The following is a 26,783-nucleotide window of genomic DNA, read 5'->3' as shown; positions in this document are numbered from 1 at the left end:
GTCAGAAGTGGGATTCGAACCCACGCCCTCAGAGAGGACCAGAACGCCCGCAGCCCAGTGCAATGGGCAAGGTAACCTTGAGTCTGGCGCCTTAGACCGCTCGGCCATCCTGACATGTGATTTATGTGTGAACGATAAGATGCAACATTTCTTAATCAATAGAAAAACATTGATAATGTAAATGAATAACCATAAGAAGTTGCTATTTGATTTTCATACCCCAGAACTCAATCCTAGTAAGCCTTTTATTTTCCTAAAACAAACCTTGCACCCACAGGTTAACAGCCCTGTGTTTATTGAAAAAATGCAAACATCATTAAAATGTGAGAAGATCATTAACGAGATAGCACTGTATTGTTCATTAGCAATGTCTTTTTAACGACCATTTTTTTAAATCTTGTATTCATTATATACTAGTTTTTGCCCTCGACTCTGTCCACTCAAAATTAAAAAAAAAGGAAACAGGATAAAAAGTCCTATGCCTGTCTCCTGATTCAAAGCTACTTACTCACGAATTTTCAACAAAATCAATTAAGCTGGTTTTAAGTTACAAATAGAATAACTGATATGAATTAATTTTATATAAGTATACTAGCTGTAGTCCGCGACTTCGTCCGCACTAAATATAAAAAAATATTAGTAGCCCATGCGTTCTTCCAAAATATGCGTTATACATATATGGCAAATTTAAGCGAGATCCATGCAGTCTTTCATGAGCTACCTTCGCTATGTAATAGCGAATAGTATTAGACGGTGAACCAGCTAGTGGCCACTATATTTCGCTAAAGCGAATTGACCGCTGTCCATAAGCGTCTGCAATATCGCGGAGCACAGAGGAATCGCGAAGGGAGAGGAATTTTGGTATTGCGGTGCGCCAAACTAACTATACTCAGCGGGGTCACACCACGGATAGAAGTTGAGGATAACTTTTCGCTACCGCAATCTTGGGTTCAGCGGCGGGGCCTGGGAACACACCCGGCACTTGGGACTGGAAAGGTTCCGCCTTTATAACCAAAATAGCTCTGAGTAGGCGTCTTCGGGGTATGACTCGTAACTAAGAGCCGAGTGTGATTCGCGTTTGAAATTGATAGGACTTGTCCTCCCCTAGGGAAGAAGCTGCATCGCCGGAAAGCGTTCTCGCCATAAAACGCGACAGGAATAGAAAGGTATGCTGCCTGTCCCTTTTACCAATCCTAGTAAGGAATGTGCGAAAGTCCCATATAACCATAATTTTCTCGTAGACCCAATTCAAAATTAACCGCTTTCAATGAACTGCTTTATTTCTTCTACTTAAATAGAGTCCACGGGTCCCCTGTGCCACTTTGGGAATCACAATCACTCATGAAATCGAAACAGCTATTTTCTAAACCAAGTTAATATTTTTTGTACTTACCAATGCAGCCTTGTCTCCATACTTCTTAAATGTCTTGATAAAGAATTCCCCCAAATGTAATTTTGAGGGGACAAAATTATCATCTGGATTGAACAAATACTTTGAGTTGCGAAGCATATTTCTTACGTTTTACGTGAGTTGTAGGACAGAGAGGATTTTATAATGTCTACAGTACCAGTGATAGTAATCGCACAACAGTTACATTGTTATGTTTTATAATACATAATTATGACTAAAAAACTGGGTTCAACTCGTTAAGGCCTGTTATTAAGCGGCCTGTAAATGATCAAACTATTTTATCAAACTTTATAGCTGGTGTACAAAGTCAATAGGTTTGAACTCGAGTGGCGATTCTTTAATTCGACAATTCGGTAATAGTAAATAATAAAAATATGAATTTGTCAATATTTTATATTTTTGACATAATTTATACAGCCATAGGTAACCAGGAGAGAGCCGCGAGTAACACCGCGACGTGTAGGTAAATCATCGATAACTTTTACGTGTTTGTCATTTTTAATAGTATGTCGTTTTGTTTGGCTTGTTTTCATGTTTGATCATAACGAAGAGAATCAAACAAATTTGTTAAAATTGTTCGATTGTTTGTCGGGCGCTTTATTTAACTTTATACAACTTACGTTTAATAAACATTTTGTTAAAAATAACAAAGCATAAAACAAAAAATATATTAGTTATTCCAACGTACAGTTTAACATTAATTATTTTATTAAATACTAGTGGTTGCCTGCGACTTCATCTCCCGCATAAATATAAGTTAGCTTCCAATTAAAGTCCCAACCGTTCCAAAGTCAAAACTGTTCCAGCAGTTTCAAGGATAACTCAGATCATGCTCATATTTACGTACAGACATATAGATAGAGAGACAAAGATTTAAGTAAAACATTTTCGTTATAAGCAATCATCTTATCGAAATATGATTTTTTTCATATTACATACAGACAATCTAATTTTAATTATTGTATAGATAGATGTAAATCAGGTTATGAACAATATTCTTCATTTAATAGGTTTTAATTTGCGTAGTTGTGCGTAAATAAGGATTTAAAAGCAGATATTTACAGGTATAATTTATTTTCAATGCTATCAACACTCGGATGTTACGTAACCAGGATTTTTTTCAACGAGCACTTCTTTTACTGCTTTTCTTATCAAGATGAATTGAAGCCATCTGTGGTGCCTTGGAACGTGGCTAAATACGACACACAGAATATAAGGGACTGGCCACCAACCTCCGCTAGCCCAAGAGCTATATCAAAAAGAATTTACAAACATGAGAACAGCAATAGTCTTTGAAATTGAAACGAAAAAGTCCGTCTTAGTAATTTTTAACTATAGAAATCTCTAATATTTATTCAATAAATGCGATAAATATATTGAATCGCGATTACTGAACACGTATAACCCACATCTAATTCAACATTTTGAATAACTGCCATGTATTTTTTAAGCTATTAGTAAGTGTTTCTTCAGCCGCAAACGCCCTTTATCTTGTTATTTTTTATTCGTAAGGTTTCTTGTTGGTGTGATTAAAATAATTGTATTAAACCTTGACTTTTGATTTTAATTGAAAAAATCTTTCCTCTATTTATTTCGTGTATTTTTTCTTTCAATTCTATAGTTGAAATTATAAGCCGTAAGCGCCAATTATTTCCCGACATATCTATATAAATTACTAATATTATAAATGAGGATGTTTGGATGGATGTTTGTTTGAAGGCTCCAAAATGACTGCATGGATCTCGCAGAATTTTGGCATATATGTAGAACATATAGGATACTAATTTTGTTTTTTCGAGTCGAAGGCGACAGCTAGTAAATTTTATAAAACAAAGTCGCTTTTCGTGACCTCTGTTTGGCTTCAATGTTCTGCTAAGCAACCAAACAAATTAAAATACATTCTTCAACAGCATGTCGTTACTTCGATTTTTTTTTGTATATATTTTATTGCTAGCTGTCGCCCGCAACTCCGTCCACGAGGAATTAAAAAAAAAACTTAATTAGTAGCCTATGTGTTCTCCCAGACTGTGTTCTACGTCTGTCAAATTTGCCGCTCCGGTGATACCTTCAAACAAACATCCGTCCATTCAAACATTCACATTTATAATAAAATCTGGATGACCGAGAAAAAAAAATACCGAGCAAACTCGGTATTTTTTTTAAAATTGTGTTTTTTGGAAATTATAATTAAGTACGAATTACTAATAAAATGATGAAATATGAATAATGTTTTTCGATCTTACCGATTGAAAAAGTTAAGTTTATGTACAAGTTGATTATCGATAAAACACGAATAAAATTACATTTTGTAAAAATGATTCCTAGCTAGATCGATTAATCGCCCCCGAAACCCCCTACATACTAAATTTTATGAAATTCGTTGGAGCCGAATCCGAGATTCCAATTATATATTTATATATACAAGAATTGCTCATTTACAGATATAAGATTAGTAAGATAATCGAAGTTAAAATGTACATTTTTGGCTTATGCGTTATCTCAAATCTTTTCAAAAAATTACAAAGAAATCTGCGATGGCATATCTCTCTTTTACATTTTTCTCGCATTGTTTTATTTCATTTTTGCTTTAACACGTCAATGAAAAGTCTCACGTTATTTGAGACGCAATTTTTTTCGGATTAAATATTAATTCTTAACCAAATAAATGTGTTATGAGGAAAATTGAATGTAGATTCAAATTACTGATTGGAGTACATAATTCTGAGGAATAATTTAAAAAGATGAAATGATCACAAATAATAATTATAATTGAAAAATCAACTAGTGTTAGGCGCAGCCGTTTTTGTGAGACGGAACTTACTGAGAAGGGAAAGGTATTCATATGACAGAAAAGAGATCAGATGTTTTGGTTGCTAACACTGTTGTTTTTTTTTCTAATACCATATTGCTTTGTAGTATTAAGTAATTCACCTCATATGTTAAATATCAGGATGGCCGAGTGGTCTAAGGCGTGAGATTTTGAATTTTCCTTGCCCATTACACTGGGCTGCGGGCGGTCTGCTGCTCTCTGAGGGCATGGGATCGAATTCCATTTTTGACAAATTATTTTGTTCCCCAATTTAATGTTTTTCAATTTAGCGTTTAAGGTCTGACATAATTAGAACCTCGCGTTTTAACCCGTGAATACAGTCTAACATAAAGTAGGTGACCAATTTACCGCTACACTCAAAAGCTGGACTAAAATAATAGAGAGCGCTTTAGTTATATGGGAAATTTACAAAGATAAGTATGTACCTCCGTTAATAAATAATTAACGTTAGGGCTGCATTTAGTCTACGGGAAATTAAGGTAAAATAAAAGTGATACTGTTTATATTTGTTTATTAATCATACAACCGTTCTGGAGATACCTCCAAACATCCCTCCATTCACATTTATAATATTAGTAAGTCATATAGTTCTGTGTTGGGGCGTGATGCGGGACGAGCTAGTAGCTGTATAGTAGACGTAGCTGTACGTATCCTTGTCGCCTTCGGTACGCTCCAGATATTCCTTCTCGATTTATATTTCGACACATTTTTGTGAACAGGCAACATGTTGAGAATTACATTGCTTAATATTTTCTTTTCGGCTATTGTAAAGAATAAACATCGAATACTGAACCTGTTGTTTAGTGGTAATTTTAACAGTCTTTTACTGAAGATTTCTGACCACATTTTCGAGTACAAGTATTTTTTTCTGTAACTGCAACACTGCTAACGAAGGTGACTGTACCTCGTTATGTAGTGGAAATATACCTTAATGTCGCATACCAGTGGCTCCATATTATTTACGTTCTTCATTTTATCAGTTGTTTATAGTCTAAAGGAAATCATTGTGATGCAACCAGCACATATCTCCAAAGAAATTCAAGTATGTGTGTGAAGTCAATCAACCCGCACTGGTCCGGCATGGTTGACTATGACCTCATCATCTCTAATTTAGAGGGGTATTTGAGAATGTATGTATTATAATTTGACGACAATATGATTTGTAACACAAAAAAACATATTTGAGAAGTGCCTTCAAAGAAAGTTTCTTAAAATCAAGATCCAATAGTTAAATAAAATAAAGTCAAGTCAACTTACAAAGATTGTACAGTATGTTAAAATTTTATTTGATATATCGCAATTTTGTTAAAATTTAGATTTTGACTATAATTAATATAAATGAATAGTTAATGTTTGTTTTTAACTCATATCATGTGATTATGTAAATTTGATTTTCCGGGCATTTTAATTTTTTTTAGCATATAATTAATTTTGAAATACAAAAACATTCTTATTTTTAATCTATCAAAGAGCAAGTAATTTCTTGGTAGGAATTTAGTTTAATTTTTTTTTATATTAGCAGATTTTTTATAAATTTACTAATATTTCTTTAACCATTCCAACTAAGCCCTAGGCTTGTGCTAGGATATGGTTTTCCTACAATAGTGGAATAGCGGGATTCCAACCCCCGACCTCATGGTTGGAAATCCGTACCCTTAACCATTAGGCTATTGACGCTTGATATGTTATATACTAGAGATATAGATATAGTATGCATCAGATACCTTCCCTTCAAAGTCTCATCAAAAATCAAGATCTGAGAGTATTCGGAAAAAACACAACCTTGAGGCTAACAGGCCAATAGACAGATATTTTTTTTTATGTCATAAGGTGGCAAACAAGCGAGCGGCCACCTGAAATGGCTGAAATAGCGAAGTGACCGTTGCCCATAGACATACGCAATTGCATATGCGTTGCCTACCTTTAATCGACGGAGGAGTGGATGCACAGAAAGAAAATATTTTCCCTTCCCATACACCCTCTCATCCGGAAAGTCCACTTCCACTTCCCATCCTTTCCTTATAAGGAAAAGGTTGGGAAGGGAAAGAGGACTAATTTAGGCCTCCGGGACGCACACTTATTAGACAAAACGCGGAATTGCTTCCACTTCACGCCTGTCTTCTGCGTGATCGTGGTATTTCACCGGGCGAGCCGGGCCAATTCATGCGAAGATATTAAAGTGGGCTCTACCACTGTTAAAATATTTTTTTACACCACCAAATTGATCTTGACGATTCTCCTATTACAAAACTGATTACTATGCTATTATTGATAAAGATTGAGGTTATGTGCACATAAATATTATAATATCCTTTTAGCGGGATCTGTGTCATTGGTTTGCATGTTATACTAATTTTATAAGACTGCTAAGACTATCTGAATTGCAATAAAAAATATTACACTACATTTTTATCGCATTTCGGAGGAAAGCTTACATTTACTTATAACATACAGTTACAACTTTCTAAATTTTGTAAACTTCTAATAAACCGTAAAGAACACATTATCCAGCTATGATATAAAATGTGAGATCCACATATCTATCATCGTTTAAGAATTAAATTAACGTATTTTATTTTGCATTTCATTAAAAAATTGTTTTTGAAAACTTCCAAATTTCTGTACATGAGTGCTGGATATTATAAAAATACTGCGCTTGTAATGGTTGCATTACATGAAAAGATTACGACTAACACTTTTGAACTATTTCTCTTCGATATTTTCACTCTTCTAACTGTTTTAGTACTTTCTGGTACACAGAAAAACTTTATCTTATTGTTTACACATCATGTAAAAGCAACATTTTAATGGCAAATGTCAATGTCAAAATATTTGAAATGACAGCTTTTGCTATGTTCCGACTGAAACGTGCATGTTGCTATATCTGACAGTTAATTTTATTTTCTATTAATTTTATCTAACAATAGTATTAGTTCGAATCGTTACCACTTCTTTCAATCGCAACCATCAGCGCAAAACGGAAAAATAATAAAAAAGCACAAAATACGACGGTTTATAGCCATCATCATTTAATAATAAAGAAGAAATTGAGGTCAGGAGGTCAGTGGCAATATGCAATGGATGATGCAGGATAAGCTAAGTCCTTTCAGCTCCAAGTTTTAATGCTCCAGGCTCCAAGGGATCTTAAAAAGAATGGATTTTTTAAAGCTACTACAACACTTGCAACCTTGCAACACTATCGATCTAAGTCATAGACACGCCTTGCTCTTGTGTCCTACAGTATACTTATTATACTCTTTGCTTGTGTCGTCAAATTAATTATATGGTGTATGTATGTATATTTTCTTTTTTCATCGACGATACAAGTGCGTGGAATGGTTTATAGAAACAAGGCCTATTGTTACTTCATTTAGCAGTAATGCATCTTTATTTTGCAAAAATATCAACTGTTATTGTGTAAAAGTGTTAGGAATTTAATAATTTGATGTGTCGTGCTATATCTCAAAGTGAAATGTGGTCGATGACAGTGTAAAACGGTGCTCACTACGTAAGTATAGTTTTGCAGATTTAAATAGTATATGTCTTCTTCGATCTGTAAGCAGCTGCTACGGTATTTTTTATTTCGTCGTATTAGTTTGCAATTTGACAGATAAATTCAGGTGATGTACATTTTGATAGTTACCTTTGATTTTTGAAAGAAAGCATAGGATACGGGAATTTATTTAAAACAAATCGTGTTTTAGATTTGTAATTTTCAATATAGTGCCATAAAGCTTTGTGAAAGAAATCAAGAAGAAAGGTTTGTAACAGATTTGTCAGGAAGTTGATAAAACATGTTTTCGATTGCCCTTGTTGGTTGTGAAATCTCGATTCCTTTGTTATTCGTAAATCACTTTTACTTTTATAGACAAACTTTGTTCGATAATAGCATTAAAATTTTCGTCGTCATCGTTTTTTTTTTCAATAGAATTATTTATGGTAAAAGTAAATTGAGATTATTTAAAAACATTGTAGGAGGAAGATTAAAAAAGTAGTTTACGCTAGACTACTTTCGTAATCCTGTTCAGCTGGTTTTGTTTTGCTTATCGTTGTTTATGCTTATTACTTTAGTGTTTATATAGTTGTGTAATAAAACATATAAAAAGTTGTACTTTCCATTCCATTTATTTACTAAAAAGTATTCAAAAATATTTTTAAATATACTATGATTTAAAAGAAAACAATTCTAAGAAATAGATCACTACCATACCCTAACTGGGAGCACAATGTAAATACCATTTTCCATTAATCTGATGTTAATCACAATATCTTATGTTTATGTACTACAAAAATATATAAACCATGCAATGATAGAAGAAGGTAAAGGTAACTCTCGGCTTCCTCTGTTAAAACACTCGCAAACATTCTATCATTATTTTTAAGGGTAGGGTAGGGGAATGAATACATGTTTTGTACAGATGTTTAAACATTGAGAACTCATAGGTATAGGTAGAGATGGTATAGCCTGACTAGGAATATGAAGAACCTCTCATATTGCAGAAAAATATACAACCAATATCTCTGCACACATTAGAAAGTGAGGTAATTTAAAAGCTGATCAAAGCTACACCAGGCTACGATTTTTATATTCTTGATTATATGCTTCTTTCCAGTTACAATATGTAATTCATATTATCCCAATTTATTGGACACTTTCTAAAACCGAATGTAACCTCACGTAAACTGTAGATTATTCTGTATTTTCATTGTTCATTCATTGAATATGTTTTTGTATAAATTGTGAGACATAGTAAAATAAAATTTTGTCATATGGATAATGGATATTATGTGGTTGCTTCCTTCAAATATTTTGAAATTAATAAAAAATTGCATTATAAAATTACAATTGTTTATTATAAGTATTTGATTTCCTCTAGAATAATAACTTGACGTAAAGTAAAATCAAATGTGGTACTATAATTGTTTATGTTTTCGTTGCAGAGCTTGCAAGACCAGAAATCAAGCAGACAGTGACGTAACCAGTTTACGAAAAATAAAAAAAATTATGTTATTTTAAATAACATGCAACTGTGATCTCCGTTTTGTGACTAGTTATATTTTTATACTTGTGTATTAATTGTGGTGGGCTTTAGTGCAATTTGTTTGTTTCCTATATATGAACAAGTGCTAAGAAGAGGATGAGTTCAAACAATTCTAATGCAGCATTAACAAGGCCACAGATGCCTTTGCGGCAAATTGACTTAGATCAGGTAAGATTCAATTATTAATCATTGGTTTCTGAAACTATAATCCTTATTTAAAACATCTTATCACTGTCTTGTCACAGGTATGTTTGTATATAAGATGATTTGTTTTATACAGAGAATTTGGTCTCAGAAACCAATGTTAAGACATTGTCTTGCTATTTTTCTTATTCTTGTTTTACATATTAACCAGACTGGTGAAATAGTCACATGGTATTTGAAAGTCTCACAAGATGTAAAAATTTTCATCGGAAAGGTTAATATATTTGTAATCAGTTGTTTAATGGTCACCAATGATCCCTTAGTGTATATTTAAGTAGAGTACATAACCTAAAATGCCGTTTGTGTAATCATGGAATGTCTTTTTTTACCAATTTTACATATAATTGTTATGATGGCTATATTTGTTTATGTTGAACAATATTTTGAGATAATTGCATATTTATTGTATAGAACTATTCAGTTGTAACTTTTAATTATAAGTTAAGAATGCTGCTAATTACTTGTTTTAATGTTAGTGTAAAAAGCAACATTGTAAGGAATAACTGATGTTTGTAGTATCCATAATACTATTGATGAATTACAAGGAATTTATTACAATGGATATTACTCCTAAACAATTCCTTCTTCATTATTATATTGTTTTTTTTTTAGTACTGTCTGTTCCTCGCGACTCCGTCCGCACGGAATTAAAAAGAACTTAATCAGTAGATTATTTGTTCTTCCAGACTATGTTCTACATCTATGCCAAATTTCAGTTGATCTAACTGAAATTTGGCATAGATGTATCTCCAGAAAACCTGCATGGATCTCATGCAGGTTTTCTGGAGATACCTTCTAACATTTATCTATCTAAAATTCGCATTTATAATATTAGTAAGATTATAACAATGTAACTTTTCTGTAAGATATTAGGTAACTATACTAGAAATATGAGTTTTTTTTCTCTCACCAGCCGAGACGCGTTATTGTTTCGTTTCGACCTGGTTGTTTTACAATAGCGCCTTTATATTCATGCTACTCAGTCATGTAACGTTATTTCGCATGTCCTTAAACCGCTTTTTATTTAGCGTTCACAATATTTGTAGAAAATATGCGTATAGTTTTTTTTGGCAATGCACGATATCTTTATATCTCATTCTCTCGTTTTCTTTTTTATTAGAAGGTTCTCTTCTTCAGACTTTAAAAATTACACGACACCAGGAGCTGAGTTGCGCGGTAACACGCATAAAAACACGAATTGATAACCTGCTTCTTTTTAAAGTCGGCTAAAAATGATATTTTTCATTCAAAAATAAGTCAGTTCTGAGAGTTAGGTGACATATGATTCGTTTTCTTTATGGAAATATCATCGGAGTACTCAGTCGAAGTTATTTTGTTGTAATGTTTATGTAACCGTGAGTGGCAAAAAACGGACAATTAACATTTTGTCCGTGAAATTCAATACGTGTGTAAATAGAAACGTAAATGAACGCTAAAAGTAAAAAATATTCCCCACTTTGAAAAACATCACTATTTTTAGTATAGCTAATATCGATATTGTCACGAAAGTTTCACTCTTGTCACAAATCGAAATAACTGTAAACTTTTATTCATGTTCTTCGCTGTCTGACCCCGTATAGATTGGTTCTCGCATAATTAATATGCATAAGATAAAGCTTTTCCTTTTATCTTAATTATATTTGAACACCTAATAGTAAGGTACGATCGTTAATCGAGATCGATATGTCGATTATCGATAAAGTCAATTCGATGATTCGTTTTTCGAGATACTTACGTTAAACATCGATATAAGAAATAGGTAAATAACTATTAAGGTCTTATGTCAAGAATATTGTGAAAAGAGAAAAAAGTAGATTTAAGTAGATCTCACGTTTCAATTATTCTGTTTGTGTATTGCTGAACACAACAGCTGTTAGTACAGACGTTCTTTTGTCTGGATCTCGAGAACGTCCCAAGAGTATGACGTAGTTTATAAAGGGTTATATTATAATATCACCCTTTATAAACTATCCAGTACAGTCTTAACACATATAAATTGTACTAGATCCACTTACTGGCGCCCTTAAAGTCCCGGCGCCTAGCATCCCGTGCAATCCTGGATTATGATGGCTTTGGAATTACCAATCGTATTATTTGTTATTTAAATCTTGACCTTAAAGTTGACGACAAACAGTAAAGTAGGTGGAACCACAAATCACAGCTAGTTAATCATAAAGACAGTTTTAACCTACGTAGTTGTGTTGAAGACTCCGTCATACAACGTGGGTGGCGCGTCACTACCGTACATATATGACCTGATCCCTTTAACCGGTTCTGTACTTGCATTTAATGTACTTACGTATGACCGTATTTTTATAACGGCTGATTTATTTTAGTCGCTAAAGTTTGTTGAATAACTGACCGTATCATAGATAACTACTTTTCTGTAAGAATTTTCTCCTGACATCTTTATTCACGACCACAGTTCGACTACCGTTATTGACATATATTGTTGTCTCTGTTTTCGCAAAGAGAATGTGGGAGATAACAATATGAATCAATATTAGGGCCACAGCAATAAAAACTTAATGTGTTTAAAGTATTGCTTTTTACAACTCTTTTGACTTTGTTAAAACCTAGATCAGCATAAATAGATACTTTGGAATTATGTAAACCTCTTTTGCTCTAAGGAAAGTTTACTTCTTTGATTTTATGTTCTTTGATTTTCTTACCTTACAAACTGTATCACGTGATATTTCCTTTTGACGTCACGAAGTCATAGACTAAACGTGTGTTTAATCGCGCGATTTAAATCCTTGTTTACATCGCGTATGTCTCGTATTTGGAGTTGACCTCCATGCTAAGGTTTCCTCGTGTTATATATATGCATGAATGTTATTGTAACTAGTGATTTAATTTAAATAACATTATGTTTCCGCTCAGGAGCCTGTAGATAAAAGTATCCGGTCTAAAAATTTGTATATTTTTTAAAGTTATAACTATTAAAAGACTAAAACCCAGGTAGTTAGGATTTGATTCATCTTCAGCTCACTATACATCACCACCGAGGGGCTTGGAGCCTACCGTAAGTTAGCGGTGACTAGGCCATAAGTCAACCACGCTGGCCAAGTGTGGGTTGACTTCACACATATCTTTGAATTTCTTCTCAGATATGTGCAAGTTGCATCACGATGTTTTCCTTCACCGTAAGAACGTCAGATAAATGTACATATGTAAATCGGAAATCGTAAAACACATTGGTACATGGCGGGATTCGAACCCAGGACCTGTAGATTGCAAGTCAAGTGCTTGACTCCTGAGCCACTGACGCTCTAGGATTTGATTATCAATTTTTATTTACCCCAGTTTTAACTTAGATTTAAACCGCATATTTTACTGAATTTTGAATCTTACTATTATCAAGTTGTTTTTCGCTCTTTAGTGATAATGATAATTTGTTGCTTTTGCGTTACGTAACAATAGTCTTGTTTTACTATCAACTAATTTCTTAGTCTAGTTTACTATAATTTCATTTTCATCTATTGTTAAAGTATTGACATGTTCCTCATACTAGATTGAGTTGCAATAATTATAAGCTTAGAAATATTTCATCGATTAGAGAACTAGGTCAGCGAGACGTCATCTGATAAATATTTACATTTAAGTGGGAAAAGTGATGTTCTGATGACTCCGGTTTTGCGATTCAATTGAGCAATTAATCAAACTGTTTAATTGCAATTTAACCTCGATTATTGTTTGCATTTTATAATGATATTTTCATCATTATTGTGCAATGCGCAACGAGATTTAGCAAACTGTTGCAAATAGTTCGATTCGACCACTTCTCTAATGAGGTACTCGAAAGTACGTTAGTGTAAAGTACAGTCAGCTGCATAAATATACATTTACATATCTTCCAAAACTGGTCTTCAGTATTAAAAATATGTATATTCGTATCTGTCCATATGTTTCCGAATATGATTACATTTTAGTGACAAATTTGTGCATATGTATTTTTGGAACCTATTCAGTGTTTTTTTAAAGTTTTTTAAGTGTCTACACATTAATGCAGCTGACTGTACAGTGTCTAAAGTACTAGTAGTAGAAAATACTTTATCTGCTAATGGGATAAAGCTTCTTTACTCCTGCCTGTTCCACTTCTTTATCCTTAAGATCTTCAAAGTTTCAATTTCTCTGGTTGTTTTCGACGTAGATAGCGATAGTCACTTAAGATGACTTTCTTGTTTGTTTACGTAACTGTTTCATAATAAAACACTTAATTGCGAACATTACTGTTAATTTCAATCTGTGTCGGTCGAAACACTTTTACAAAGAGTTAGCTGTCGCTTGTGACTCCATCCGTGCGGAATTAACAAAAAAAAATATTAGTTTATGTGTTCTTCCAGACTATGTTCTATATCATTGCCAGATTTCATGAAGATCGTTTCGGAGATTCTAACAAACATTCATCCATACATCTAAACTATTGCATTTATAATATTAGTAAGATTAGTAACAAATGTCATGAAAAAAAATGTTGAAAAAAATGAGAATTAAATTTTCACCACCTTACTTATTTTCTAAGCAGACAGATGTCGTTTTAACCTAAAACATTAGTATTTAACTTTGGATTATAATTTTATAACACCAATAAAATAATATAAGCGCAAGATATTCATTCTTAATAGTCTACGTCATACGTTTCACATTTTCACGGACATTGCAAGTGCTTAATAGCGATTTAACGATTTTTGTCCAAAGTGTCCGAAGCACATGCGCGTAACAATCGACACAAACAATTATTTCATATCTATCTCTTTCACTCATACATATTAAGTTGTACACTTTAACAGTGGTAGAGCCCGCTTTAACATCTTCGCACGAATTGGTCCGGCTCGCCCGGTGAAATACCACGACCACACAGAAGACAGGCGTCAAGTGGAAGCAATTCCGCGTACAGTCTGATGAGTGTGCGTCCCGGAGGCCTAATTTAGTCCTCTTTCCCTTCCCACCCTTTCTCTTATAAGGAAAGGATGGGTAGTGGAAGCTGACTTTCCGGATGAGAGGGTGCATGGGAAGGGAAAATATTTTCTTTCTGTGCATCCTCTCCTCCGTCGATTAAAGGTAGGCAACGCCTATGTAATTGCGTATGTCCGTGGGCAACGGTCACTTCGCTATTTCAGCGATTACAGGTGGCCGCTCGTTCGTTTGCTACCTTATGATAAAAAAAACCTTGTAATTGAAAATTACGTTAAATGGAATCAAAAACCATAATATTATAAGTAAATACTACGCCATTACATCTACGTATTGCGTTTCAAAACAAATAATTGAGACACTGACGATGAATAACGTCAAACAAATGTATAGTACGTAATCATTTCGTAACACGCTATTAATTATTATATTATTTTTATTTTACTTCAATATAGTCACCAATGGAAACATTTTAAGCACATGTTAACATTGTTATATGAAGTATTACTTTCTGATTTTCTAACGTTTAGGTGTACGTTATGGGAAATTGATGTGACACACATTTTACTAGTTGTCACCCGTGATTCCGTCAGCGCGGTACTGAAAAAAAACACTTAATTAGTATACTATGTGTTCTTCAAGAATATGTTCTACATTTATGCCAAATTTCAGCGAGATCCATACAGCTGATCTGGAGATACTTTCAAAGAAACATCCATCCATCCAAACATTCGCATTAATAATATTAGTAAGATAAATTTGGGATCCTGGGTTTCCACTGTCGGAACACATGTTCAAAAACATATTTGCATCTTTCTTATCATCTTTGAGAGCCGTGGAAACCCCGCAGTTATTATTTGGTGATATATGCTCTGTACTGCAGAACGTCGCACTACGAATTGCGCACATAAAGTACTTGAAATAACTTCACAAGGCTTACATAATTAAGAACCGGAGTTAAGCGGTTAGGGCGCTTAACCACTGCCACGTGCATCCTGGATTTGTAATAACAAATCTTAGAATATGATTATTATTAGAATATGATTTAAAGAATCGATGAAGGTGTGACAATAGCACGAAATAGTTACTACATATGTGTGTTACCAGTATAAAATTAATTGAGAATATGCAAATTCCAGCTGTGTACCAACAAGGAGATTTTTTCGATTTCGCTTCGCCCCTCTTGTATCTAGATTGATCTTTGCTTTATATTTAATCGTAGCGTTTTGTGCGTGCAATTTTTAATACTTTTTATTGCAATTGGCAATGTGCCAGATACATTTTTCAATACCATGTTCACTTTTTTTTTCTTTTATAAATCGCCCCCGTTACTGTATTCTATTTTTAAACTTATGAATCATAGTGTTCGATCTAAATTGGTCATAATTTGTTGTAAGAAAAGAAAGCTTGGTTCAATTGGTTGTATAATTTGATATTTTTTGAGTAGTACGTACTTATTATATAGTAAGATAGATTAAATATCAGACACCCTCAATGTAACCTCATTTTATGAAACAAATATTAGGTATAAAAAAATCTATCTTACTTCTTACTAATATCGTAAATGCGAATGTTTACGATGCATCGATGTTAGAAGGTGTCGCCATAACGGCTAAATGGATCTCGTTTTTAATTTTGCATAGATGAAGAACACTTTTTCAGAAGAACATTCGCTGACGATAGCTTGTAGCTATATAGCTTATATCAATTGGGGATATTGTAACTTTGAAATAATGATTTTTTAAATAGCTTCAGTAGTTTTGTAGCCTATTCAATGCATACAAATCTTTCCTCTCTAAATATAGTATAGATTGGTTAATTCATTCAAAAACGTGGGCGAGATATGAGCGTAAAATGATGATTATATCTTCGTAGGAGGTATGCAGAAATATACTGTTATTAAATGTATGAAAACTAAAGCTCACGCACACTAGAGACTTAGTCGGTCGATAGTTTTGTACTCATAATCAGTTTGAGCATGTAATCGGTGTAATGTGCGCACCGATTACATTCCCTTACTGATTAATCGCACTATTACACTATTGGCTGATTAAAAGTCTAGTGTGTGTGGTCTCTTACGATTGATAGTCTTAAGATGATGTAAGTTTTATATTAATTATTAATAATTTCATCGAGTTGATAAATTGCAGTGCGTGTTTATATTAATAAACACCCTTTGACCTTAACATTTGTTACAATCATATTAATATTATAAATTCGAATATTTAGATATGTTATTGAATGGATGTTTGTTAGAAGGTATTTGCAAAACTGCATGAATGTTGCAAAATGGAGCGTCGGTGGCTTAGTGGTCAAGCACTTGACTTGCAATCTACAGGTCCTGGGTTCGAATCCCGCCATGTACCAATGTGTTTTTCGATTTCCGATTTACATATGTAAATTTATCCGACGTTCTTACGGTGAAGGAAAACATCGTGATGCAACCTGCACATATCTGAGAAGTAATTCAAAGATATGTGTGAAGTCAACCAACCCGCACTGGGCCAGCGTGGTTGACTATGGCCTAATCACCATTTACTTAGGGTAGGCTCCGAGCCCCTCGGTGGGGACGTATAGTGAGCTGATGACGATGATGATGATGAATATTGCTGGCATAGATGTAGAACATATAGGCTACAAATTAAGTTAAGACAGAGTCGCGGACGACAGCTAGTTACAGAATGTTTCAAGTAATCCAAATTGTTTAATTTTCAGATATGGGGTGACCTAAGACAAGGCATCTGGCAAGTATACAATAGAGAAGTGATTGTGAAAAACAGATATATCTACCTGTATACGTATCCTTTTTAATTAATATGTTTAACATCCTGTATTTCCATTGTTTAGGATATTGAATAACAGTAACAGTAACAATAAAGTAATAACTAGATACATTTGTGATATTTTAATCACATAACATTTTTTTTGTGTTCTATTTTTGTTCTTTTATTACGCGCACACACTGGCCATTACAAAAATGTTTCGTGTCACTGGCCATTACAAAATAGTTTTTTTTTATTATACAATTTTCTTCATAATTAGATTACCTGTATTATTTTACTGATAAGTGTGTGAATAGTTTTAGACGTAATTAATTAGAATTCTTTGGCGCGAATGGCGCGCTTTCATTACAAAGTTCAGTGTCAGAATGATTAGTGAGGGGACATAAACGTCGACATTTTAGTAAGGTTAGTGTTGTGCCAGTACACCGGTACAGTGTCGGATATTCTTTCTAATAATAGGAAGGTGCTATGATTGTTATATTGGACTGTTTTAAAAAGTATTATCTCTATAGAATATCATATTTCAATAGTATTTCCTTAGCGATTACAGACATGTGTATAATTACTGTACGTCAGTACATCAGCAGAGCGGCAGCACTTCAGGTGGGAGGAATAGTGGCAGTAATAACTTCGGCTCGCGCGGCGTTCATCCTAGTAACAGAAAACAGGTAATTTGTTTTTGTACAACTAGCCTCCGTAGTTGGCACATGGCGCAGAACAGTAATACTGTGTCTACTGTGCCAAGTCAAATAACGAATACGTGAGTTGCCACGTTCACATTCTAGATGAGTGATGATATAGCATATAGAAATAGGAGTTCTAATTTGAAACTAATACTGCTATGAAAAGCTTCCGATCTAAAGGGATTGCTAGCGTTAATAATCATTTTACACAAATGGGTAGGAAATTAATGTCCTCGACTGTGGATATGTTATTTCATTGATGTATTTTGTTTACAGCAAGTGCAAGGCGGCGCTCAATTTGTCGGCCTAGAGCTCTACAAGAGGTTGCGGGAATTCTTGAGACTTTATCTTATCAATTTACTGCAGGTAATTTAATCTTTTACAAAAGGAATAAAACCTTTTTCCACTAATGTGATTTGTCGCACGACTCTGCGTGCGACTTTTACTAACCATGAAATAGTGGATAAAGTCGCTTCATATAAAAATGTTTAAAAGCTTAGTAACCTTTGTTGTCTTTGGAAATTTTTTTTGGGTATTTCTTTTTTTTTTATATATTGTGTGAGAGAGAGAACAATTTATCTGATGAACTTGTTGAATTTATTTTAGAATGGAGCTGATCTCATGGACGAGGATGTGCTGGCGTTCTACACTAAGCAATGGGAGGAGTACCAGTTCTCATCTCGTGTGCTCAACGGAGTCTGTTCCTATCTCAACAGGCATTGGGTCAAGCGCGAATGCGAAGAGGGACGTAAGGTAAAAATTCACAGAAATTCACTGTAGGTTTCTGAACCGATAATTCCAGTTTAAAACATATTGTGATCTCTGTTTTGTCAACAATAAGAAGGATGATATGTTTTATACAGAGATTTGGGTCTCAGGAATCAACGGTTAGTTATTTAAGAGTTAACTTTTGTTAAATTTTAAGGGAGCCTTTCAGCTTTGTACGAGAAATAATCCGTTCAATGGTATAGGAATGTACAACAAACTAGTTTAGTACACAAATAATTGCCCATAAAAAACTTAATTAGTAGCCTATGCGTTCTTCCGGGCTATGTTCTACATCTATGTCAAATTTCAGCGAGATCCATGCAACATACAACATCCATCCATCCAAACATATTTATAATATTAGAAATATTTTTTATGTATTGGTATATTTCAGGGGATTTACGAGATCTATCAGTTGGCTTTGGTGACGTGGCGCGATCATCTGTTCAAATGCCTCAACAAGCAGGTCACCAACGCTGTGCTCAAACTCATCGAGAGGGAACGCAATGGAGAAACTATTAATACCAGACTTGTATCTGGGGTAAGCACACTTAATAGTCTTACCATTGGTTTCTGAGATAAAAATCTCTGTAGAAAAAATATCCGGGGATTTTAGTCTCGGAAACCCACGGTTAGTTCCAGTAAGATAAGGACGTCAAAACTATCAAACAAATCATTTAATAATGTTTTTAATATCAATTCCCACACCTTTGTGTACAAGGAAGAAGTGGATTTGACCCACAGAAAAAGGATATTTCCCCTTCCTTTGCGTCCCCTCCTCCGCCGATTAAAAGTAAACAATGCACCTTGGATGTATGCTAGTTTACCATATTTTGATGTAAAAAAATAAGACACAAATAATTATTGTATTTCCCCAGGTAATCAACTGTTATGTAGCACTAGGATTGAACGAGGAGGACCCGAGCGCTCGCGGTCAGAACCTGGCTATATACAAGGATACCTTTGAGGCTGTCTTCCTTGAGGACACGGAGCGCTTCTACACTAGAGAGAGTACTGACTTCCTGAGGAATAGTCCTGTCACTGAATACATGATCAAGGTAATGCGACTTGATAATAATGTATAAAGTGTTTGAAAAAAATATATAAGTTAAAAGTAAGAAGAAAAAACTCTGTACCTACAGAAACTGACACCTGTCAAGAGTGGGCTGTCATCTGTCAAAATTTTATACGTCATTCTAGCGATTTGACAAAAAAATCGTTATTGACTTTGTCGGATTTGTATACTAAGCTTCCAAGCTGGAAATAAAGCTATTTAGAGATAGTTTGTGAAGTATGTTTAATTTTTTTTTAATGAATTTTGGCAGCAGTTTGCCATGTCTATACTCGACGGGGTACTTTGTTTTATAAAATAAAGTGGTTTTTGTATATCTGTGTTATATTTGGTAAATAGCCTTAATTATTTACCGTGGGTTTCTGAGACCTGCAGACATATTTTTTTGGATTCGTTAAATACTTATGGCTAAGAATTTTCACAATGTTTTGTACTTTACGTGATGTGTTTGTTTGCAGGCGGAGCAGCGATTGCAGGAGGAGCAGAGACGTGTGCAGGTGTACTTGCACGAGACGACAGCCGAGCGCCTCGCTAAGACCTGCGACAGGGTGCTCATCGAGAAGCATCTAGAAATATTCCACGCTGAATTCCAGGTAAACCATATCGGATTGGAACGGAATATAGAATTTTAGTAGGATTTGTTAATTTACTTCTTCTTACTAATTGTATAAATGCGAATGTTCGGATGGATGGATGTTTTTTAGAAGTTATCTGCAAAATGGCGTAACGGATTTCCATAAAATTTGGCATAGATATATTTTTTTAATATAAGATTCCATCTTTGAATGCGTTTTTTCATCAGTATGATATAAATCTTATTAATATTATAAATGCAAATGGATGGATGGATGTTTTTTAGAAGTATCTCCAGAACGCCTGCAGGATCTCATTGAAATTTGGTATAGATGTAGAACATAGCCTACTAGTTAGTATTTTCTAAATCCGCGCGGACGGAGTCACGGACGACAGCTAGTTATTAATATATATGTTTATTGTGAGCAGAAACTACTGGACGCGGACAAGAACACGGACTTGGGTCGTATGTACAGCCTGGTGGCTCGCATCCCGGACGGGCTTTGCGAGCTACGGCGACTGCTCGAGCAGCACATACACGTGCAGGGACTGCAGGCCATCGACAAGTGTGGGGAGACCGCGCACACGGTACGTACAGACACGTGCACAGACACGTGGTTGGTACGGACAGACAGGCACGTGGACACGTGCGCAGAGACACGTGCACAGAGACACGTGCAAAGTGCATACTTTTTTATATCAAAAGATATCAAATGAGCTAGCGTTTACCTGAATACGCAGAAAAAGGGAATTGATCACTGTCCATAGACAAACGCAATTGCAGACGCGTTGCATATTTAATGGAGGAAGGAAAGGATTTATAGAAAGAGGTCATTTCCCCTTCCTATGCGTCCTCTCCTCATAAAAAAGGAGAAAATTTTAGGAAGGGAGAGGGGACTAAAATTAGGCCTGGGCATACTTACTCATCAGACTGTACACAGAATGACTTCGTCTTGAAGTGTGTCTTCTGTGTGATCGTAGTATTCGATGACGTCTACTAATGTTTTCACATACGCTAACGTTCACATATTAAATTTAATAAATATTTGCTGCTATTGGCAATATAATTCTAATATTTCCCGCAGGATCCGAAGGTGTACGTATCGACAATTCTTGAAGTGCACAAGAAGTACAATGCATTAGTTCTGGTCGCGTTCAACAATGACTCCGGCTTCGTTGCCGCGCTGGACAAGGCTTGCGGCAGATTTATTAACAGTGAGTATGGACGAGAATATTTGACATCTTTGACAGCCGGATAATATGTGAAATAACTCATCTTGACAGTTTCATATATTGACCAATGAGACGCATTTAATGTTGCCATTTTCATAAAATCGAAATTCTATAGAAAAAATTACGCAAGATAAGATATTTAGGTTAAATGCTGTGTTTGCTAATATTATAAATGATATCTTTGGATGGATGGATAGATGTTTCTCTGAAGGTATCTCCAGAATTGCTGCATAGATCTCGCTAAAATATAACATAGATGTCGAACATAGTCTGGAAGAACACATAGGCTACTTTGATTTTTTTTAATTCCGCACGGATGGAGTCGCGGGATACAGCTAGTTTAAATATAAAAACTCAGGTCACTTAACGAAAAACTTTTGTGTAATTTTTTGCTGCAATTAAACATAATTATCCAGGCAATGCGGTGACAAAGGCAGCCAACTCTTCGTCCAAGAGTCCGGAACTGCTCGCCAAGTACTGTGACCTGCTGCTCAAGAAGTCCAGCAAGAATCCAGAAGATGCCGAACTAGAGGACACTCTCAATCAAGTGGTATGTATTTACGTTTTTGTAGCTACATAAGATAAAACACCCAAGATATTTTTGTATGATTAATTTTATCTGCAGAGAGTTGAATAAATTCTGTTAAATTTCACTCAAAAAAGTCAAATATAAGTATGGCATAACTTTGACAAATGTCAGATGACAGCCCAATCTCGAAGCTAGCGCCACCTACTTAGTACTTTAAATTTTTTCATCCATTAACCGTAACAATAGTTTTAATATCATTCTAAACTTTGAATAAAAAAAAAGAAATTCTTATGTTAAGTCAATTTTCTTGCCTCTTTCCTCTGCCCCATTAGCAAAAATATTTTGTATAGTTAATTGCATAGTAATTTGATCTTTTTTTCCAGATGGTCGTATTCAAATATATAGAGGACAAGGACGTATTCCAGAAGTTCTACAGCAAAATGTTGGCCAAACGACTCGTGCAGCACATGTCCGCTAGCGATGACGCAGAGGTGAACACCCGTGCACAATAATATGATACCTTAGTACGACGTCACGCGAGCATCACCACTAATAGTTTTTGTGTGGTTCACTCTATGGTATTTTAGGTAATGTAGAGAGAAAGATGTGGAATAAAACACTTTATTTATTTTTTCAGGCGTCAATGATCTCAAAATTGAAACAGGCTTGCGGTTTTGAATACACGAGCAAACTGCAGAGAATGTTCCAAGTTAGTATACATCGTATTAATTTTGAAAGGAAATATAATTAAACTAGCTGTCGCCCGCGACTCCGTCCGCGCGGAATGAAAAAAAACTAAATGTGTTTTTCTAGACTACGTTCTACATCTATCCATGCAGTTGTTCTGGATATATCTTCTAACAAACATCCATCCATACAAATTCCCATTAATAATATTAGTGAGATAGATGAATGGATGGATAGATCTTTGTAAGAAGGTATCTCTCGAACGGTTCAACGATTCTTTAATTTAAGTTAGGTGTAGATGTAGAACATAGTTTGGAAGAACATACGCCACTTTCTAAAATTTTATTTACGATTGCTTGAATACTATAATATTTTTTACTATTACTATTATTTTTTATGAAGAAATACAGTAATAATGTAAATGTTCCAGGACATCGGCGTATCTAAGGATCTGAACGAGAACTTCCGCAAGCACATGGCGAATACATCGGAGCAGCCGCTGCATATTGATTTCAGCATCCAGGTGCTGTCCTCCGGCTCGTGGCCATTCCAGCAGTCCTCCTCCTTCCAGCTGCCTACTGAGGTAATAAATATTCCTTTTACTTAATACTGCCTGAAAGTCACTGGACGGGCTATAAGTTATGGTATTTTGTGCCAATTTATTTATCCGATTTTGGTGCTGACCGCAGTTGATAATTGTGATTATTTTGACGGGTATTTTTAATGGAAAATAGCATATGTAAGTGAAGTCTAGGATCTTTTTATTCTACACTGGTTACTTCAGCATGAGATAATTTTACTAATATAAATGCGAATGTATAGATGGATGGATGAATGTTTGTTTGAAGGTATCTCCGGAACAGCTCAACGGATCTCGATGAAATTTGGCATACATATAGAACATAGTCTGGTGAAAACATAGACTACTCATTAAGTTGTATTTTTTTTTCTTTAAATAAATAAATTGTGTTAACAGTTGGAGCGTTCGGTGCACCGTTTCACGACGTTCTACTCCTCTCAGCACTCGGGCCGCAAGCTCAACTGGCTCTACAACATGAGCAAGGGCGAGCTTGTCACCAATTGCTTCAAGAACAGGTACATATTCAATTAATTTTATATTTGTTGTGAAGAATTTAAAGATATAATTTTAATTCAAGTTTCTTTTACACCATTCAAATGAAAGGGATGAGAAGGGGAAGTTGATTTTATGGAGAATTGAGTGCATAGGAAGTGCAAATATGTTCTTTCTGTGCGTCTCCCCCTCTGTCGATTAAAGATAGGTTAAGCATTTACAATCGCGGATTTCTATGGGAAGCTTCGCTTCGCTAGATTGGCGAATTAAGGTCGTCGCATGTTCGTTTGCTACCATATAATATAAAAAAATAATAGTTTACGACTATGACAAGTGAAGACTGAAACAACTAAGGAGGATTTCGTTCGTGTAGTTAGTGGAAAAAGGGTGTAAGAGTTAATTGTATTGTTGCAGATACACGCTGCAGGCGAGCACGTTCCAGATGGCGGTGCTGCTGCAGTACAACGAGAACACCACGTGGACCGTGCGCCAGCTCGAGCAGCACACCGGCATCAAGGGAGACTTCCTCATACAGGTCACACACTCCGTCTCTGTCTTTCTCCTCGCTGACTCTATCTTCTCTCATTCGTTTCACCTACTGTTTTTCGTTTTGATTTTTTTTGACGCTCCATAAAATCAGTTGATACTATTTTTAATTCTCTACAAGTTGGTGTCCGAGACTAAAATATCTCTATATACCGTGTTGTTGTCTCGGTTTTGTCAAATATAATGAGAGAGATGACGATATGTTTTATATAGGGTTGTCTGGTCTCTTTTGATGCCTACCTTGACAAAGTGATCGCTAAGATCTCGAAACCTTCTTATATTGTACTTGATTTTGGTCACCGAGGGTGTTATAGTCTATTAAATTCGATATAACTATATCTTCCCCCTAAAACCAGGGTATCAATGGAAGATACCCCCCCCCCAAACCAAAAAAAGTTGTATGTGTTTTTAAAAACCAATGATCTCTCTCTCGCTCTCTTTTTCTGCCAGTTCACTGTTAAGTTACTAAGTAAAGCTTCGTAATAATATTTGTTTTTTCTACAGGTTCTACAAATTCTGCTGAAGGCGAAGCTGCTCGTGTGCCAGGACGACGAATCAGAGCTGACGGAATCCTCTGTCGTTGACCTGTATCTAGGCTATAAGAAGTTAGTACCAGTCTCAATTTTTAAAATTTATTTTCTTGCGGAAGTTACTACTGTTTTGAGGTTAATACGCATTCGTCCACTTTCTTCCACATAGTGCGATAAGAGCGAGAAAAATTTGTACATTAGTTAGCAATAATACGTCATTATTGCTTGAGTATGAGTTGACGAGTGCGCGTTTATCTTTAATTGACTTTAAGAACCCGTAGTATACATGATACGAAATTACAGTAATTGGAAGGGTAGAAAAGGGGTGGTTATGTGTAGAATGGTTAACGGTGTGGAGTAGTAAAAGACTGGCTAGCTATGGATGGGGTAATGATGGAGGTATGGGGGTAAAGTCGGCAAAAGATGACGGTTATAAGAGGTGTGACGGTAAAACGTGAAAGTTTTGGGGCTGTCAAGTGTTTTCATAATATATTTGTGTGTATCACGCAATGGAAACTCACGGTTATATTTGTGATGCAGCAAGAAGCTCCGCGTGAACATCAACATCCCGCTGAAGACGGAGCTGAAGGTGGAACAGGAGGCGACGCACAAGCACATCGAGGAGGACAGGAAGATGCTCATACAGGTACACAATTATAACAAAACTATATAAACAATATTACCTTTATATAAGTACAACAGACTTATTAAAATTAGACATGTTTCTATCATAAATGAATATTATAAATCCACGCGGACGGAGTCGCGGGTTACGCTAGCTATATAAAAAAAACTTAATTAATGTAGCCCACCTTATCCATCCATCCACATCACATCCATCTATACATTGGCATTTTTAATATTAGTAAGTTAATTAAAAAGCTCTTCAAGGCTTAAGTTCGAAAAAAAAAATAAAAAAAAAATGATTTTTTTTTGTATTTCAATAGTGAATTCACGGTAATGTTCTACGCAGTTCCAAAGTTTACAAATTTGTTAACAAAAAATTGTAACGCATATAATTCCTAAATTAATAAAAGTAATCAAAAAATTAATTATATAATCACATGATATGAATAATAACACAAATATTAGCATTTTGTTAAATTATAATTAAAATTTCAAATATATTACGATATATTTAATGAAAATTCTACATATTGTTTGAAATATCAAATATTAATATAAAAATATGAAATACAAATATGTAAATTTGACTTTTACATGTACTGTTTGTAAGAAAATCCGACACTGTGCCGGTATACTGGCGCAACACTAGCCTTACTAAAATGTCGACGTTTATGTCCCCTCACTAATCATTCTGACACTTGACTTTGTAACAAAAGCGCGTCATTCGCGCCAAAGGTTTCAACTAATAATGTCTGAACATATATTTATATATCTCTTCTTCCTTCTTCCATTTTTATGACTTTTACTTGATTGGAATAAATTTTAGTTGGAATAATTCCGCTAATGTGTTTGCCTGTGATACGAATTTGTAACTTTCCATACCTTATCTTAATGGATTATTTTTGTATCGACTTTGTTTACGTCAGGCTGCGATCGTGAGGATAATGAAGACCCGTAAGACGCTGAAGCACCAACACCTCGTGGTCGAGGTCCTCAACCAGCTGTCGTCGCGGTTCAAGCCGCGCGTGCCCGTTATTAAGGTACATTTCCACTGCTAGGTACAGTCAGCTTCGTTGGCGGTGTTGCAGTTACAGAAAAAAAAATTGCTCTCGGACTTGTATACTGAAATCATCAGTAAGGGATTGTTTAAATTACCATTAAACCAAATTAAGTGTTTTATGTTTATTCTTTACAATATTGAAAATAATATTGATTTTTTGATGCTATGTGCGTATATAACTCTTAATGTGTTGCCTGTTGACAGAAATGTATCGAC

At 34.9% G+C, this 26,783-nt stretch overlaps 2 protein-coding genes and 1 non-coding gene across 4 annotated transcripts in view; 1 reads left to right on the top strand and 2 right to left on the bottom strand.

Annotated features, from left to right (window-relative positions):
* TRNAL-CAA (transfer RNA leucine (anticodon CAA)) lies at positions 1 to 114 on the bottom strand. The gene is made up of 2 exons: positions 77 to 114; positions 1 to 44 (listed from the first exon to the last, which is right to left on the bottom strand). It is a non-coding gene; the product is annotated as a tRNA-Leu (tRNA).
* The window catches only part of LOC106124362 (4-coumarate--CoA ligase 1-like), a 6,660-nt gene extending 5,076 nt beyond the window's left edge, over positions 1 to 1,584 (bottom strand). The window contains exon 1 of the mRNA XM_013320934.1: positions 1,394 to 1,584. Coding sequence (XP_013176388.1) covers positions 1,394 to 1,510 — 117 coding nt within the window. The 5' untranslated portion in view covers positions 1,511 to 1,584. The remainder of the gene's footprint in view (positions 1 to 1,393) is intronic.
* A 5,932-nt stretch (positions 1,585 to 7,516) lies between these two features.
* Positions 7,517 to 26,783, top strand: part of Cul1 (cullin 1) — a 19,881-nt gene continuing 614 nt past the window's right edge. The window contains exons 1-20 of one of the 2 annotated variants that reach the window (XM_013321520.1): positions 7,517 to 7,749; positions 9,183 to 9,451; positions 17,120 to 17,202; positions 17,738 to 17,855; positions 18,147 to 18,236; positions 18,477 to 18,623; positions 19,033 to 19,179; positions 19,517 to 19,696; positions 20,169 to 20,303; positions 20,713 to 20,871; positions 21,369 to 21,498; positions 21,933 to 22,066; positions 22,429 to 22,536; positions 22,683 to 22,754; positions 23,163 to 23,315; positions 23,709 to 23,827; positions 24,219 to 24,339; positions 24,855 to 24,955; positions 25,421 to 25,526; positions 26,434 to 26,547. In XM_013321520.1, the coding sequence (XP_013176974.1) occupies positions 9,380 to 9,451; positions 17,120 to 17,202; positions 17,738 to 17,855; positions 18,147 to 18,236; positions 18,477 to 18,623; positions 19,033 to 19,179; positions 19,517 to 19,696; positions 20,169 to 20,303; positions 20,713 to 20,871; positions 21,369 to 21,498; positions 21,933 to 22,066; positions 22,429 to 22,536; positions 22,683 to 22,754; positions 23,163 to 23,315; positions 23,709 to 23,827; positions 24,219 to 24,339; positions 24,855 to 24,955; positions 25,421 to 25,526; positions 26,434 to 26,547 (2,289 nt within the window). In that variant the 5' untranslated portion in view covers positions 7,517 to 7,749; positions 9,183 to 9,379. Of the gene's footprint in view, positions 7,750 to 7,895; positions 8,002 to 9,182; positions 9,452 to 17,119; positions 17,203 to 17,737; positions 17,856 to 18,146; positions 18,237 to 18,476; positions 18,624 to 19,032; positions 19,180 to 19,516; positions 19,697 to 20,168; positions 20,304 to 20,712; positions 20,872 to 21,368; positions 21,499 to 21,932; positions 22,067 to 22,428; positions 22,537 to 22,682; positions 22,755 to 23,162; positions 23,316 to 23,708; positions 23,828 to 24,218; positions 24,340 to 24,854; positions 24,956 to 25,420; positions 25,527 to 26,433; positions 26,548 to 26,783 lie in introns of those variants that run through there. The other variant, XM_013321521.1, reaches the window with a different exon arrangement.

The sequence above is a fragment of the Papilio xuthus genome, unplaced genomic scaffold (assembly GCF_000836235.2).
Source record: "Papilio xuthus unplaced genomic scaffold, Pxut_1.1 DF825946.1, whole genome shotgun sequence".
Classification (NCBI taxonomy): domain Eukaryota; kingdom Metazoa; phylum Arthropoda; class Insecta; order Lepidoptera; family Papilionidae; genus Papilio; species Papilio xuthus.
Note: the sequence above shows the minus strand (reverse complement) of the source record. Positions and strands in the feature narration are given on the sequence as shown.